General features: G+C 38.3%; 1 protein-coding gene across 5 annotated transcripts in view; it reads right to left on the reverse strand.

The window, feature by feature from the left end:
• KIF6 (kinesin family member 6) overlaps window positions 1–17,690 on the reverse strand; it is a 386,490-nt gene that overhangs the window by 269,040 nt on the left and 99,760 nt on the right. For all 5 annotated transcript variants that reach the window (XM_019830554.3, XM_006931669.5, XM_045057492.1 and 2 more), the window contains one exon: window positions 11,469–11,598. In XM_019830554.3, coding sequence (XP_019686113.1) covers window positions 11,469–11,598 — 130 coding nt within the window. The remainder of the gene's footprint in view (window positions 1–11,468; window positions 11,599–17,690) is intronic.

Below are 17,690 nucleotides of genomic sequence, written 5' to 3' on the forward strand. Positions count from 1 at the left end.
ACTGGGCTAAAAAAAAAGTCTAATGATCTCATGAGTTGACAGCAGCTCAGAGGGTTTGTCTTTAGGGAAAACCTATTCTGAACACATTACACAGCTCAAGATTATAGGTAAGCTGAAAATACCCTTCACTATCCTCTGTACAGACAAGATCAGTACTGAACTCAGAACTCAGATATACTTTCGTATAATTTTATTCTTATGAAAGAAGTTTATCCCGTCAGATTGATGGTGATAACTCTCAATGCAACGTTTCAGGTCGGACATCAAGATCAATAACAGACAGGAATTCAGGGACAATGTCATTTACGGTAGAGATGCTGAAGGAAGAACTCTAAAAGCACACAAAGCTACTATTAGAAACATTATTTCTCTCTGCTTTATAGTCCAATCATATTTTTTTCCGTATTTTGAAGATTCTGCAGTTCTATGGCCATGAAGATCTCAGTTGCTGTTACAACTGGCAACACTCCAAATGGCATACCCCAACCTGGTAAAAGTACTTGTTGAAGGTTTTTGGTGGTTTGTAAGACCCCTGTCTCCTCCCTCCTAGCTGGAACCATTATAAGGATTGGATACAAAAGTTAGCTTGCCAGAAAAAAAAAAAAAAAAAAACCCATCAGCGAGAAATGCTGTAAGAATAGCTTCTGTGCTTAAAGCTACAGCCAAAATTGTCATCCTGCCAGTTTCCCCCTTGTGTATTCCTGACTTGTTAGATAAGCCAAAAGCAATCTGAGTTATTATCTCCGTTTCTTGCAGAAATGTTGTTACTCAGGGGCTAATCCTAGGCCTCTTTCCTCTCTGTTCCAATTCCTCCCTTCTCTCTATTTTTGTTTTCTATACCACAGCAGAGACTCTGAGTCCTAAAAGCAGCATCTTCCCCAGACCCCTTTTAGCTGGCACCCAACTGGGAAGCGGGGGGATGCTCCGGCTTCTCCCCTCCTCACGCCCTCCCATCTCCTGCCAGTGCCTCCACTGGCTGAGACTTGCCTACAGAGTGAAGCAGCTTCCTGGCGCTGCTGATCTCTCTCTCTCTAGGCAGCACTTTCTCTCCTCACTTTTTGCATCCTTCGTTATTTTTCAGCCACACGTCTCCCTCTTTCCCCCTCCTCATCTCCCTCCTCCCCTTCTTCCTCCTTCTTTTTTGCTTCCAATGGCACTTTCATCTTTACAATGGCTTTCTTTTTCTCTGCCATTTCTTCTCTGGCGTCCTCAAACTTGATTTTCATCTTCTGCTCTTGTAATCCCTTCTATATTTTGGAGCTTTTTTTTTTTTAATAAAGACTATATCGAGGCAACATTTAAGACTGTGAAGAATACTTCCTCTGCCCCCTGATATAATCCGCATTCAAATATGGGTTACTTAGCCACCCCCCCTCCCCGACCCCCCGTCGCCCTACTCCATATATATGGTTAAGTCTTCAGCTGTTTTCTTTCTGACAATTTTATTTCTGAACATATCCGTCTTTTTCCTAAAGAACAGTCTGGGGCGGGGGGTGGGGGGCGTGCAGCATTCAAATCCAGTTTGTGCCCTGAATACTTTTACTTTATATCTGTTATGTTCTTAGCTCAAAGAGCATATACATACTTTCCTCATTTTTCCTCCCCCGCGAACAGGCCTGGAATGGTACATTTTAGTCACTAACTCCCTGAACTCCACTCACCACACACCATCTTTCTTGCCACGAGCTGAGACCGCTGCCCATAAAAATGACTTGTCTTCCAGGTTCCGTCTTTGGATCCATCTTTCATAGTGTAGAACAAGTATCTATCTAATACTACCCCTTCCCCCATACTTCCCTGTGTTCTTAGACCTCATCACTGTAACCAAAAATCACTGGATTTGCATTGGAGAATTGTGACCCTTTCTTTAAGGGGAAACTCTATCCTAACTGAGGCTGGAGGATGAATGTGTTGGCTCTCAGCACCCTCCCTCCCCATAACTCAAATTTCATAATCTTTGGCAGTTTCTCTCATGGTTTGAGGTTATGGCTATTTCCTTGTTTCACTGAAGATGGCTTCTTTTTCCCTCTGTTTTTTATATTTTGTTGCTGTTGTTAGAGCATTTCAGTAACAGGGACTGGAGTAAAAATTTCTTTCTCTATGCTTAATCAGAAATGAGAATTTGAAAGATCAATAGAAACTCTGGAGCTAAATTTTTACAGCCAAAAAAAAAAAATTGTGTTTCTCTAACCACGGATATAGAATAGGTATATTTTAACTTTCTAATAATGGCTGTATTATGCCACTTCATTTATTTTAATAAATAAATGTTTTAGATCTCAAAACTCATGGTTCATGCAATACCACTAATCAGGTTAGATGAGAGCAAAATGCAAACCATGATATAACAGAATCACTATTTTTAAGAAGTTATATATTCTTCCTATATCTCATATATAAAATATAAGGAGAGAGAAATGCCTGACATATATAAGTGCTCAAAACTGAAATTTCCTTCCTTCAGTAGATTAAGAACAGAGATTAGAACTGCCAACACATCTGCTAAGTATTCTAGCTGCCTATTGAGACCTAATAATAAAAGATACTATTCTTATTGTAATAACAGCAGGGCCAACATGTATTTTGCGTGCTGTGTATTTTGTTCTTCCCAGGCTCAAAAATCTTGGAATAAACTTGTTAATTACATACAATTAATATATCTCTCTTTAAAACAATTTTTTTTATTTGGGAAAGAGAGGGGGAGAGAAAGAGAGTACACGAGCATGGGAGAGGGGCAGAGAGAGAGAGAGAGAGAGAGAGAGAGAAAGAATTCTAAGCAGGCTCCACACTCAGTGTGGAGCTTGATGCAGGGCTTGATCCCACGACCCTGGGATCATGACCTGAGCTGAAATCAGGAGTCAGACACTTAACTGACTGAGCCACCCAGGCGCTCCTATTCAGTGTCATTCTAATCGTCTTCTGGAATAGGATCCTGGAACACTAACTGCTACCCAAATCTTCTGGTTCCCCACACACACCACACAAGATCAAGGCTTAGTGTTGTTAACAAACACAGTCACATAGTAAAGCTGCTCTGTCCTTCCTGTGTTGTCCTTACGCTATTAGGTCACGTGTCCAATGACAGTTGTTCCTACAGTTGGCATAAACCTACCAACTCCACTCATGCCCTGTCTCCCAGCTGTGTTTGCACTTCCACAGGGCCACACCGTCACTCCGTAAGTTTGATAATGTGCAAAGTCTAAGAAATTACAAAAACACATCAGCACAACTCAGATAAATCTTACTAGGTTTTTTATTTCAAGCAAAGAGTCAGGTAGAAAGAACTAACAGGTTGACAGACTGATTATTTGGAAAGTAACCTCTTCCAAAAGGTATGGAGTATCACAAATTTTAAAATGTCAAAGTTGGGGTGCCTGGGTGGCTCATCTGGTTAAATGTCTGATTTCCACTCAGGTCATGATCTCACAGCTCATGCTTTCGAGCCCTGCGACGGGCTCTATGCTGACAGCTCAGAGCCTGGAGCCTGCTTCGGATTCTGTGTCTCCCTCTCTCTGCCCCTCCTCCACTCATGTGCTCGCTCGCTCTCTCTCAAAAATAAACATTTAAAAAATTTTTTTAGTAAAATAAAATGTCAAAATGTCTGGGATGTACTCTGGAGTCACCAACAGGCACAGTGTACCATAAGGCCACTTTTGATTCTGGGCTTGAGATTGTAGGTCTTCTCTCCAAATCTTCCTCTCCCCAGCAATGTGACCAAATGATTAATTAATGACTGGCCAACTAGTTGCCAGGTGCTGAAAGAACAGAGTTGAATAGGACAATAGTCTTATCTTTAAATAAGTAATTGCTAGCCAAAAATTTTAGGGTATTTCCAAATGTCACTTAACTTAGTTCTTACTATAACCCTGGAAAGTAGGTATCATTATGCCCATCGTACAGGTTAGAAGTGTGGTTCACACTGGGTCAGTGACTCGGCCAAGGACATACACCTCTCAAGGTGGAGCCAGAAGCAGAATAGGAGATCATCTCCAAAGCTCGTGCTCTTCACCTCTGCCTGGCAGGAATGCATAGTGATGGTGAGGAAGCCACAGAGTGGCCATCAACACTGACGGGAAGAACTCACCTGATGGTTCACTCAGGAAAGGAAGACAGGTGGGAAGAAAGCACACCACCCACCAAAAGGACCCTGGACTCTCCCAATGTTAGCACAAAGTGTTCTGTTCTCACCAAAGGTCCCCTTCAACCAGTTTCATAACCAGTGCTATCTACTAGCTAAAGCATATTACTCCTCTTGAACTTGTCAAGGTCAAGAGCTACACCTGGTATCAATCATATGAGAAATTATATTCTAGGTTATCTGGACACTGGATCAGTTTTCCAGGGTTGCCATAACAAAGTATAACAAACCGGGGGGGCTTAAATACCAGAAATTTATCATCTCACAGTCCTTAAGGCTAGAAATCCAAAATGAAGGTGTTGGTTCTTCCCTCTGAGGGCTGTGAGGGAGGGATCTGTTCCAAGCCTCTCTCCTTGGCTTATAGATGAACATTTTTGTGTTCATATAGCATTTCCATGTATATGTATCTGTCTCCAAATTTCCTCATTTTATAAGGACACCAGTCATATGGGATTAGGGCTCACTTTGACCTCATTTTAACTTGGTGGCTTCTATAAAGACTCTACTTCTTAATTAAGAAGGTCACATTCTGAGGTACTGAGGGGTTAGGACTTCAACCTATGAAGGAGGAGGGGGAAAGACACAATTTAACCCATAACAGACATTACTATGAAGTTTTGGTAGAAGACACCCCAGTGTCTTTGGAGAAGACACTATTCTCTTCTCCAAACTGGCTTGTAAAAGAGGCTTGTGTTAGTCTAATGATTCACTCTAAGCAGCACTAAAATTCCTTAAAATGAATATTTAAATTGAGCTTTTACCAATGGAAGCTATTTCTAGAGGGAGGATTCAAAATGAACCCTGATTTTGTTAATTCAGGATAGCCTTTTTCAAGATTCAGGTAAAATTCCCATGCCCCAGAAATCTCCGATAAGATCCACCCCAACCTGATGATGACCGTCCCTTTCCATGTGAATGTGTGAATAATGAAGTAGATGCTACTGGGCATCAAATTTCAATTCAAAAAAACACTTTCTAATATGTAGGATTATTTATCAGCGAGCTATTGCATCTCTAAGCATGGCATCCAAAGCAGAAACCATAAAATAAAAAATTGACTTAGCTATATTAAAGGAAAGAAAGTACAATGAAAAGAAAATCTATAAAATTTTAAAATATTTGCTAAATGCATGACAAAAACAAAAATTTTTATCTTTAATGTTCATTCAGTCAATAATTATTTACTGAGCACCTACTATATGTCAGGCTTTGTTTCTAGGTATGACAGATATGAACTAGACCAAGTCCCAGCCCTCATGCACTCAACAAATCAATCAGACCTACCCTAACACTGCTAGAGAAAAACAATTAGAAGACATAAACAAAAACAGAAATGCAAATGGTAAATAAATTACAACAATTTTTTTTGCCTCCCAAATTAGCAGAACTTTCAAATTTTGTGGTACTGAATATGTGCAGGGTGCAGAATATGGATGTGCTCAAAAACTTCTTTGTGAGTGGGTTTCAATCAGCATGTTAATGAAAAACCAAACTGCCTTCATGTTTAGCCAAAACACATTTAAAATGCTAAAATGGCAAATGATGTATCCAGTAAAAGACTGGTATCCAAAATATATAAAGAATTGATACAACTCAACACTGCAAAAACAAATAACCTAGTTAAAAAATGGTCAGAAGACAGGAGCAGACATTTCGCCAAAGAAGATATCCAGATTGGCCAACAGACACATGAAAAGATGCCCAACGTCACTCCTCATCAGGGAAATACAAATCAAAAACCACAATGAGATACCACCTTACACCTGTCAGAATAGTTAAAATCAACAACACAAGAAACAACAGGTATTGGCAAGGATGTGGAGAAAGGGGAACCCTCTCGCACTGCTGGTGGGAATGCAAACTGGTGCAGCCACTGTGGAAAACAGTACAGGGGTTCCTCAAAAAGTTAAAAATAGAATTACAATATCAACCAGTAATTGCACTACTGGGTATTTACCCCCAAATACAAAAACACTAATTCAAAGGGATAAGACATGCACCCCTATGTTTACTGCAGCATTATTTACAATAGTCAAACCTATGGTGAGATCTCAAATGTCCACTGACTGAGGAATGGATGAAGATGTGGTATATACATACAATGGAATATTACTCAGCCCTAAAAGAGGATGAAATCTTGCCATCTGCAATGACATGGATGGAACTTAGAGTGTATTATGCTAAGTGAAATAAGTTAGTCAGATAAAGACAAATACCATATGATCGCATTCAAATGTGAAATTTAAGAAACAAAACAAATGAGCAAAGGGGAAAAAAAAAAAAGAAAGAGACAAACCAAGAAACAAACTCTTAACTATAGAGAAGAATTTGATGGTTACCAGAGGGGAGGTGAGTGTGGTGATGGATGAAACAGGTGATGGGGATTAAGGAGTGCACTTGTCATATCAGCACTGGGTGATGTATGGAGGTGTTGAATCACTATATTGTACACCTGAAACTAATATAACACTGTGGTAACTATAATGGAATCAAAATTTAATTTAATTTAATTTAACTTAATTTAATTTAATTTAATTTATTTAATTTAACTTAATTTAATTTTAAAAATTTAGATTTGTAGGTTTTGCATTCATTAAGCATTTCTGCAGGTGCTTACTGTGGGCCAGGCACTGGTCAAGGTGCTAGGGACCCAAAGATGAAGAAAATCCAGAAAGATCCTGGCCCTGAAAGAGCTTACTCTAGACAGAGAGACAAATGTAATTTTTTAAAATACCATTTCGTACATGTTCTAACCAAAAGGAATAAAATGAAATGCTAAAATGCATATTCCTGGGCTCCACCACAGAAGTTCTGAATCCATCGATCAGAAGTGGGATCCAGGAAACTGTCTCTTTACTATCACAGGATATTCTAATGCAAGATACCCTCAGGCCACACTTGGGCACAGAGTGTTCTAGACCATGGGTGGGTCTAAGCAAAGGGTCCCAGCAACAGGACACTGCAGGGCCTCACAGTCGAATGCAGAATGTCTTGGTCAATTAGATTTGATTAATTGAGAGAAACATTTCAATGATAAGACAGAGAAGTATCAAGTCATGTTTGCTACCGGTGGGCTTTGACCCTGGGTCACACACAGTTGAGCCCTTACAATTTATTCTCTTTGGCACAGCAATTCAACTGTTTTAAAAAACTTACCCTAAGGACATAATCAGGTTTTATTCAAAGCATTAGTAGGATCACAGAAATTATTGAAGATTTCTGAATGAATAAGAAGAGGATGAAACTACTCTTAATTGCTTTTCCTCAGAATGCTGGCTCTGGGTAGAAAACACTAAAAGGAAGAGAGCTCCACTTTGTGTCCCACATATTCAGACTGTTTTGCAAATGTTTTCTGGTTACCATGGCAACTTCTGGACAGCTCTATGTAAATGGGAAATTGGGGACCTCATTTTTTAAAAAACGATTAGTATGTTCTTTTTATCCTGGTTAGCTCGTTCTGTGCTGACAAATTACATTCTGACAGCTAGGCTGTAATCTAAAACATACTTTATTAGAGGCTCTAAATAATAAAGTATTTCCAGGGGTTGATAGTTAGTCTTCATTTATACTCTGATGTATTTATTTGCTTTCAATGAATTCAAGAGATAAACTGAAGTGCTAAATACTTGCTATACTTCTTAAGTAACTCAGAAATATATCCTCCCTTGAAAAATTTGACATGTTATTGACATGATTATTGTAATCGTGAAATGTAATATATGGAAAGAGCACAAGCTTCTGAATCAGTCATCTCGCAGCTGAACCCTGGCTCTGCCACTTGCTAGTTATGCGACTTTGGACAAGTAGTTCAACTCTTTGAGCCTCAGTTTCCATTTACAAAATAAGAATCAAAAATAATATCGAGAGAGAGAGAGAGAGAGAGAGAGAGAGAGAGAGAGAGAGAGATGCATAGAAAATCTCTGCAACAATGCCAAGTCTATTGAGCAGGTTCTCAATATAACATGGTAGCTACTACCAAAGAAAAAATCAAAAGCAAGCAGAGAAACATCCAAAAACCTGTTAGACTTGGTTTAAAAGAAATTGGGCTTTACAAAGAAAAAAATGAATAAAAAAATAATGTACAACCAGCATTATTAGGATTGAAACTTGTCAGGTTTTAGCTATTTATGATACTATTATTAGATGCTCAGTAGTAATAGGAAAAGACGGTTGGAATTCTGTGAGGTGGTAGAACATGACAGATACTTTGGCACAAAGAAGCTTAAACTCCTCAAAACTTTACAAAACAATAGTGTGAAAGTATGCACCCAGCTAAAGTTAACACATAACTTTGAAATATCAAATGACCAAGCTCTTAAGCTAATAGAGGTCATAGAGAACCATGGTCAGGAGCCCTCCATGACCCATTCAAGACGAGGAAATATAATTTGTGAGGGCAAGGCCTAGGTTTCTCTAGGGATGAGTCACCTCTGGAGGAAGGTTAGCATTGAGGCAGGGACAGGTTTCTCTACTTGTTTTCTAATAGCATTTATGAGTCCACTTTTCTCTCTTTCATATTCTACTGGTGGCCAGGACTCAGCTCTACCCTGCATCTCTAGGTTTGCTCTTTATTAAACTATGTATAGAAAAGGATCTTTAGTTGGGCATGCTGAATCTTCTGCCATTATACTCCCTAATTCTTAATCTGCTTTATTTCTTAATCTTCAATTATCATGACAAATAAGAACATCATGGATGATCACATGAGCAATTACTGTTGAAGCAAAACACAAATGCAGAACAACGGAAAGCCAAACAAGATATTCAGAAATTAAGAACTACATAAAACTTTCTTTTACTGGAAATAATAATTCCAGGGTTCTCAAATCCATGTTTCATGTCGTACGTAAGTTCAACTTATATGTTAGTCTACTGAAAAGCAATCACGCAGAACTGGTAAAAAAACAACAAAAGTAAGGGCCCAGAACAATAACAGATATCAGCAACATGTGTTGGTACATCCTGGAGAGTAGAAATGGGGCAGAGAAAAAAGTCACTTGATAGGGATTTTCTCAGACTAGTTATCCCCGCCAGCTTAATATCTTCACCTACTTTACCTCTGTTATCAGAGACAAGGTAAAACACAGAACTCTGGGAGCATGGTTTAAAAAGGAAAGTGCCAAGGTTATGCAATGGGGAAAAGACAGTCTCTTCTTCAATAAATGGTGCTGGGAAAACTGGACAGTACACACAAAAGGATAAAACTGGACACCTTTCTTACACCATACACAAAAATAAACTCAAAAAGGATTACAGACCTAAATGTGAGACCTGAAACCATAAAACTCCTAAAAGAAAACACAGGCAGTAATCTCTTGGACATTGCCCTTAGCAACATATTTATGGATATGTCTTCTCAGGCCAGAGAAACAAAAGCAAAAATAAACTATTGGGACTACACCAAAATAAAAAAGCTTTTGCACAGCAAAAGAAACCATCAACAAAACAAAAAGGCAATCTAGTGAATTGGAGAAGATATTTGTAAGTGATAAATCTGATAAGAGATTAATATCTAAAATATATAAATAACCTATACAACCTATACAAGTCAACACCAAAAAACCCAAATAATCTGATTAAAAAATAAGCAGACAACCTGAACAGACATATTTTTAAATAAGACATCCAGATGGCCAATAAACATGAAAAAATGCTCAACATCACTAATCACCAGGGAAATGGAAATCAAAATCACAATGAGATATCAACTCATACTAGCCAGAATAGCTAGTATTAAAAAGACAAGAAATAACAAGTGTTAGCAAGGATATGGGGAAAAGGGAACCTTCATGCACTATTGGTGGGAACATAAATTGGTGCAGCCACTGTGAAAAACAATATGGAGGTTCCTTGAAAAATTCTAAACAGGATTACCATATGATCCAGTAATTCCACTACTGAGTATTTCCCTAAAGAACATGAAAACACTAATTCAAAAAGATACATGTTTCCTGCAGCATTATTTATAACAGCCAAGATATGGAAGCAACCCAAATGTCCACCAGAAGATGAATGGATGAAGAAGACGTGGTATACACAAGCAATGGAATATCACTCAAGTCATTAAAAAGAATGAGATTTTGCCACTTGCGACAACATGCATGGACCTAGAGGGGATCATGCTAAGCGAAATAAGTCAGACAGAGAAAGACAAATACTATGTGATCTCACTTATATGTGGAAAATAAAACACAAAACAAACAAAACCAGACTCTTAAATACGGACAACAAAGTGGTGGTTGCCAGACAGGACATAGATGGAGGATGGACAATGTAGACAGAGGGGATTAAGAGGCATAAACTTAGAGTTATAAAATAAGTAAGTGACGGAGATGAAAAGTACAGCACAGAGAATAGCACTGTGGTAACATTGCTTGGTGACAATGGCGACTATACTTATTGAGGCAAGCCCTGAATATTGTATAGACTTGGCAAATCACTGTGTTGTACACCTGAAACTAATATAACACTGGATGTTACTTATACTTCAGTTAAAAACAAAACCAAAAACAGAAGTGCCAGTGATAGCAGCAAGCTGTTCATTTGGGGAACTGTTCCCACACCACTACGGCCACTCCATTGCTTTACTGCAGCGTCGCTGAACGACAGCTTTGCGACTCTGTCTCCGGCCAGTAACTGGTTAAGGTCAGGGCCTCTGACCAAGCATAGTCAGTCCTGGCTCCTTGCCTAGGGGTCCCAGGTGAAATACAGGCACCCATTTGTACAGGTGCAAATGTGTGATTAACAATAAATAAGTTTTAGTGTGAATATATCCAAAATATTGCACTGAGGCTTACACTACACACCATAGCAGTGTTTGTGACACTGCCAACAAGAGCTGTAAATACACAGAGCACTTCTCATGTCCGGTGGATTGTTCTAAATGCCTTATAAGTAACAATTCCCTAAATACATGGATATGAAAACAATACACCGACACATGGATGATCTGAGGTTAGGAATAATGAACTGTGTATTTTTAAATTTCAAAAATGATGCAAAAATTCCTATAATTAAAATACTTCATGAGTTTTCATCGATTATCTGCAAACTAATTTGCATCAGATTGAAAACATAAAAGTGAAAAAAGCCGAGATTTCAGTTGCTGCCCATTAACTACCTGAATGACCTTAGGAAAGTCTCTTCAATTCTCTGAATCTAAGTTTTCTTTCTCTCTTTTCTTTTCTTTTTTTGAATCTGGTCTTTTTTTTTTTTTTTTAACCTATACCATGAGATTTGGATGAGATCATTTTTAAGGTCATTACTGCCCCTAAAATTCTATTGTATCTTATAATACGGAAAAAGCAGCTCACGGAGGAGAGTCCATTACCTCTGCAATCATTCTGTTGGTGTCTCCTAAGAAAAGCAGATTCAGAGCTTCCTCCTCTGTCGATGCCTGATGGAGAGACAGGTTTTTCAGGTGAATATTCTGGTCAGGGTCCTCAAACACTGTCACTTTCCTAGGGAAATAGGAGGCAACAAAAACAAGATACTTTGAGAATCAAAAGAACGTTTAGTCTTCTTATGGGTTTATTTTTAAAAAGCTGTATAGTACTACGTCTTGAACTTACAAAATCAAACGATACGCAAGACACCAGGCAGTACTGGATCCGCATCAAACACTGACATTCCCTTGACAGTGCTATTAAATAGTTCGGGGGCTGAAAAGTATATCACAAGCTCCTGATTTAAAGCCATCTGTCTTTGTAATCATCAGATCACTAAATCATACGTATTTTTACTAAATTAAAAATGCAAATAGATAACCTTCTACCTATATATCAGTAAAGTTGGCCCTATTATTTTTTCTATGTCATAATTCAGTTTCTTACATAGGGAATACACTAATTCTTCTTCTCCTAATTTTTCCCCTTTGTTCAATTTTATATCACTTTCAATTTACATGACCTTTCAAACTGGTTAGCTCATCAATTTAAACACGATGGAGACTGATGGAGACTGAAGTGTCTGTCATCCCTCCAGGAGTTATTACCTTGTCTAGTTTTCTTATCAAGGTGAGTTTTAAAATTCTCAAGAAGTCTTATAATAGTTTTAGTTTGTCATTATTTTCATGTCCATCAAATGTGTTTCTTGATCCTTTTTTTTTTTTTTTTAAACAACACACCTTTTCATTCCATTACATCCTTACAGTCAAAGCTTTAGGTCTGGAATTACATTCATCTATTACAACTGCCTTCATGGGATGCCAACACCATTTCCTCCCCAAGTGAATCTTAACCCTGTTTCCAGAGTTGGCTTATCAATACTCTCCTTAGAGTCCTTTTAGGACTTTCTGCAACTGAATGCAATGTGAACTCCTTATACTCTGCTTCAAAGGCCTACAGATTCAAGCAATAAAATTACTAGAGAGATTTCCCTTCTGCCTCTTGAATTTTGCCTTCTTGATTTTTTTTTCAAGAATTGTTAAGTAAAGAAAATCTTATAATTCACAAGAATTGCCAAAAAGTATCTCTGTGTATCTGCACTTGTTGAAGGCATTTGGAATTGAAGGTAGTAAGTAAAGGCTGGCATCATCTAGCGTTACTGGTGATGTGTTTTTACTTGGACATGTGTCACTTGCCTATTTATAATAACATATTTAGAATACCTTAAAAGTGAAGATTTTGCAAATATCATAATTTTTCATCCTTCCCTTTTGGGAAGGAGGTTATCTGGGCTTTCATATGTAATTTGTGGGTACTTTAAAATACTAATTGCCGGAAGAAAATGTAACTCTACCAGCACATCTGTGACCAATATGTCACTAATAATGTACTCTGTTGCCAAGTTTTGGACTCCTTTTTGTCTCCTTCAACAATACCAACTAAGACGGAAAAAGATCTTTTCCCTTAATGAAAACAAGTGTATTTTATTTCTTTTTCAACAAGACTCATAAGTGAGCTTATTAAAAATGCTTAAGAGTTCAAAAATGCTTGGAAAACATGAAGGCATTTTTAAGTGAAATGGATGAATTCTATCTCTTTTTAGGAACACTCTTTATTCCTTAAACTTCATAGCCACCCTGATCTTCTAGGGTGCTTGAGAAGATTTAGCTAAAGTCAATCACTAGGGACACAGAAGTCAGAATTCTTTCTGAAGCCAAAGATTCTGGGGCCTCAGGGTGCAAGAAATTAAGTAACATTGGAAGGAAGATAAAAACGCGAAACAAGTGACGAGATGGTACATTAAAAGTGAAAATCGAAGAGTTCTTTGTCAACATGAAGATAAAAACAAATCCCCCAACTCTGAGGCACAGTCATCTGTGATACACACTGCAGGGCCAAGCCAGATACAGCACGACCTCGTGCACGTGCAGAAAAGGGAGAGGGACGAAGAGCAGGAGCTTATTCAAAGAGGAGGATGCTCACACTCACTGGGCACCAAAAGCATGCCGGGCGCCCACATTGTTTCACTTAACCCAGTTGTTCTTACCCTGACCGCACATAGGAACAACCTGTAGAACTGAAAGAAAACAGCAAATGCTGGTGCCAGGTCCCATCCTAAAAGGTTTTGATTTCAGTGTGCTGGGGGCCCGGTCCGGGTATCGGAGTTCGTAAAAGCTCCACGTGATTCTAGTGTGTGGTCAAGGCAGAAACCATTGACTTCATCTTGAATAATCCTACAAGGTAGATATGTGGGGTGGAGATTTCTGGTTTCTTTATCTCTACTTCCCACCCAGTTCCACCAGGTGCCCAAAGGGGAAAGTTACTCATTTTACTGGTTGCAGCTGAAGTTCCTCTTGCGCTACATCTACTAATAGGCAAGGTCACTGTGAATTTTAAAAAGCTAGTCTTTTCACGGGAAGTTTCTTGCCCACCTCCCTGACCTCCCATGCTGCTGATGGGTAAGCTAAGCCACTCATCAGCCACAACAATAACTTAACTGGGGAGTATTATCTACCTAAACTCCCATCCCATAGGCCTTACAACATTGCCAAATCAAAAAACCCAAGTGCTGGTAGGGACTCAACATACATACATCTCTCACCATTACTTCACTGGAATAAGAAATGCAGAAAACAAACAAGGTTGGAATTCTGAAAGTGTTCATTTGTTAGACAGCCTAAATGGGTCACTGATTTGGGATTGTATTTACACAGAATAGAAGCATAAGACAGGAAGTGCTTGTGAAATGTCATCAGAGGCATTTGGCTAAGCTACTTTTTTCTTCTAAATCATTCAGAGCCTTTGATCTCCAGCGTGGCTACTTCAGAATTATCACACTACCATATTTACTTCCAGGTGCTTGCCCGGCTTTGTCACTTTGATCAAAATGGCAATTTGCACGTGCCCCTGGTTTTTCTGTACAGAACTGTCAGCTGTCTTTTGTGACCCATCACTATGCATCTCTCTCATGCTTTTCTGATACTATGTTTTCCTCACAACTCTCTGATTTCTTGCCCATGGAGATTTTGAACAGTAAATAAAATAGCAGGTTGGTGTCCAATTTAGTTTGGCTTCTTTCATGGTTCTCTCTCGACTTAGGGCTCATCGGTGGCCACCCTATAAAAGGCTCTATCTCTGGCATCCTTCTGGAATCTTCTGCGGTGCAACTTGCTCTCTCCAGTCAGGATCTCCTTTGCCAGTTCTTCTCCTCAGATTCTTTCCCGGTTTCTGCCCAATCCCTCGGGCATGAGGCTTTGTATTTTCCTTCATGCCCTGCCTGCCCTCACTGAAAATCCCTTTTGCACTCAGTGTGACAGGCAACGCGTCCACTCAGCCCCACCCACTCTCATGCCTTTGCTCACAGAAGCCCAGCCTGAGCCATGCCCTGGGAACTAACTCCTGCCTAGGTGGACTAATCAGGGAGTGAGAGTGTTTTAGACTTTGCTGCTAGTAGAATGCATTTTCAAAGCTGGAGGAAATAAGAACCATTAGCAAAAGTTTCTCATCAAGTTGCTTCCTTCCTCGGCCTTTTCTTTCTCTCTCTCACAAATCAATAGCTATTCCCTGAATCCTTAGTCTGCCACTCAATTCTGACTATAATTTTCATGGGCCTGAAAGAGGGCTTTATTAGAGTTTCTTAAATAAACATCCTAATTCCAAGATGGAAACCCCCCAAACTATTTATTTGATTCTTTTTGAAAGGGCCTGTGAATAGTTTTCCCTACAAAATGTTTCTAAAATGTTTAGATTTCAAGCAAAAAGTCACTGATAGCCTTAACTTGGACACCTAAGTGGAAAAGTTCTGCTAAGTATACTCGGCCTGCTTAATGATGGGGAAGAAGCAGGCTTTGTGTTTTCTCTGTAAACAGAGAATCTTTTCCATTTGGCTAAGTAGTTGGAATTTGTAGGCTTTTTCTAACTGGCTGGAAGACAGAGGAAGAGCAATAGCCAAGCTCTTGCTCTCAATAATGGGAGCCATCAATGAAAGAACCGTCCCCTCTCCACACCCTACCTCCACAACATTCCAATACCACCAACTTGCTGAACAGGAACTTTCCAGGAGTTACTGCAATGAATCTGGCTTCTCATTTTCACTTTGCAAACAAGTGTTGCCATGGTGATTTCTATGTTTTCCTACTTGCAAATCCACCATGTGACTGTGCAGGCCATGCACTGGACAATGGTACCGTGTTCAAGAGGGTGCAATTCACATCATGAGTTTATGTATTTATCATGAAAAATGTCTGTCAGAGGGCAATGAAGCATCTTCTAACAAAATTAGCATATTATAACAATTTTCCAACAGATGGCAGGGGTGCCTTTTAATAATTCACATGAAGATGCTATCCCGAAAAGAAGCAGCCCTGTCTAGTTAGTGACCTTAACTTACAGAAACATCGATAGCAGGCAGGCCTCATGAAAATGGAAGGGGATCCAGTCAGGGTCTTCTAAATAAATGGATATGTTTCACATGTTGTAAACATAGTTATACTGTTCATTTTAATGAAGAGACTACTCTCTAGTTCAGTGGTTTTCAACCTCCCTTTTTCCCCCCACCCCAATACACATTCTCAGAAGCTCTTTATGGTAAAGATTTGAGAAAAACAGAAGATGCACATTTTTAGGAAACATATGTAAGGGGAGTGGTCCTTCCTGCATTTAAACAATTTTAAATTGATTGATTATAAATCTAAAAGGTTTCATCTGTTATAAAATAGTTGCTACATAAAATAGTTGAAACATATCTCTGGACAAAGTTTCAGAAACATTCAATTCATTTTTGCATAGGTCTTAACCTAGGCAGAATGGGCTAAAAGTAATTGATATTTCTTATATTTAATCATTATTAAGACATTTTGAAAATTTTTTCTAGGAGCTTGAAAAATAGATCTTTTCTTTATAGTTTTATCTAACATTATATATTTTTTACTGATAATGAAGAATATAGCCAATCACATGACATTTTAGAAATTAAGTTATTTTAATTCTACCTACTAAAAATACCAGGTTCTCTAGCAAATATTTAAGGAAGAAATTATACCAATTTTCTACAATCTCTTTCAGAGGACAGAAGTAGAAGAAATATTTCCTAACTCATTTTATGAGGTCAGCATTACCTAATAACAAAAATATACAAAAACATTGCAAGAAAACTATAGACTAATATAGTCTCATAAACACAGATGCAAAAATCCTCAACAAAATTTTAGCAAATCAAATCCAATAAAGTGTAAAAAGAATTATATGCCACAACCAAGTGGCATATATCCCAAGTATGTATGGTCAGTTCAACATTCAAAAGTCAATTCATGTAATCCATTATATAAAGGCTAAAAACAAAAAACCACACGATCATGTCAATAGGACAGAAAAAGTGACAAAATCCAACACCTATTTACTATAAAAACTCTCAATAAACAAGTAATAGAGGGGAACCGTCTCAACTTAATAAAGACTACTCCCCCAAACCTACAGCTAACATCGTAATTAATGGTGAGAAAGTCAAGGCATTTCCACTAAGATCAGATACAAGGCAAAGGTGTCCCTCTTACCACTGCTTTTCAGTACTGTACTGGAAATCCTTGTGAATGCAATAATGCAAGAAAAGAGAATAAAGGTAGACAGATTGGGAAGAAAGACCTAAAGCTATTTCTGTTCACAGATGACATGATCATCTATGTAGAATAGTGAAAGAATTGACAAAACAACTCCTAGACTAATAAGGTTAATATACAAAAGTCAGTTGCTTTATTATACACCAGAAATGAATAAAGAGAATTTGAAATTGAAAATACAATACCATTTACATTTAGCATCTAAAAAAAATACTTAAGTACAAATCTAAAATAATGCACTCAAGATCTATATGAGGAAAACTACAAAACTTTGATGAAAGAAACCAAAGAACTAAATAAAAGAAGAGGTATTCCATGTTCATGGATAGGAAGACTCAATATTGTCCAGATGTCAGTTCTTCCCAAATTTTCTATAGATTCAGTGCAATCCCAATAAAATCCTAGTTGTGTGTGGATATCAAAAAGGTAATTCTACAGTTTATATGAAGGCACAAAGGACCCCAGATAGCAAAAATAATATTGAAGGAAAACAAAGTTGGATGACCAATATTACCTGACTTCAAGATTTACTAAAAAGCTACAGTAATCAGG

This window comes from Felis catus, chromosome B2 (assembly GCF_018350175.1).
Source record: "Felis catus isolate Fca126 chromosome B2, F.catus_Fca126_mat1.0, whole genome shotgun sequence".
NCBI lineage: Eukaryota > Metazoa > Chordata > Mammalia > Carnivora > Felidae > Felis > Felis catus.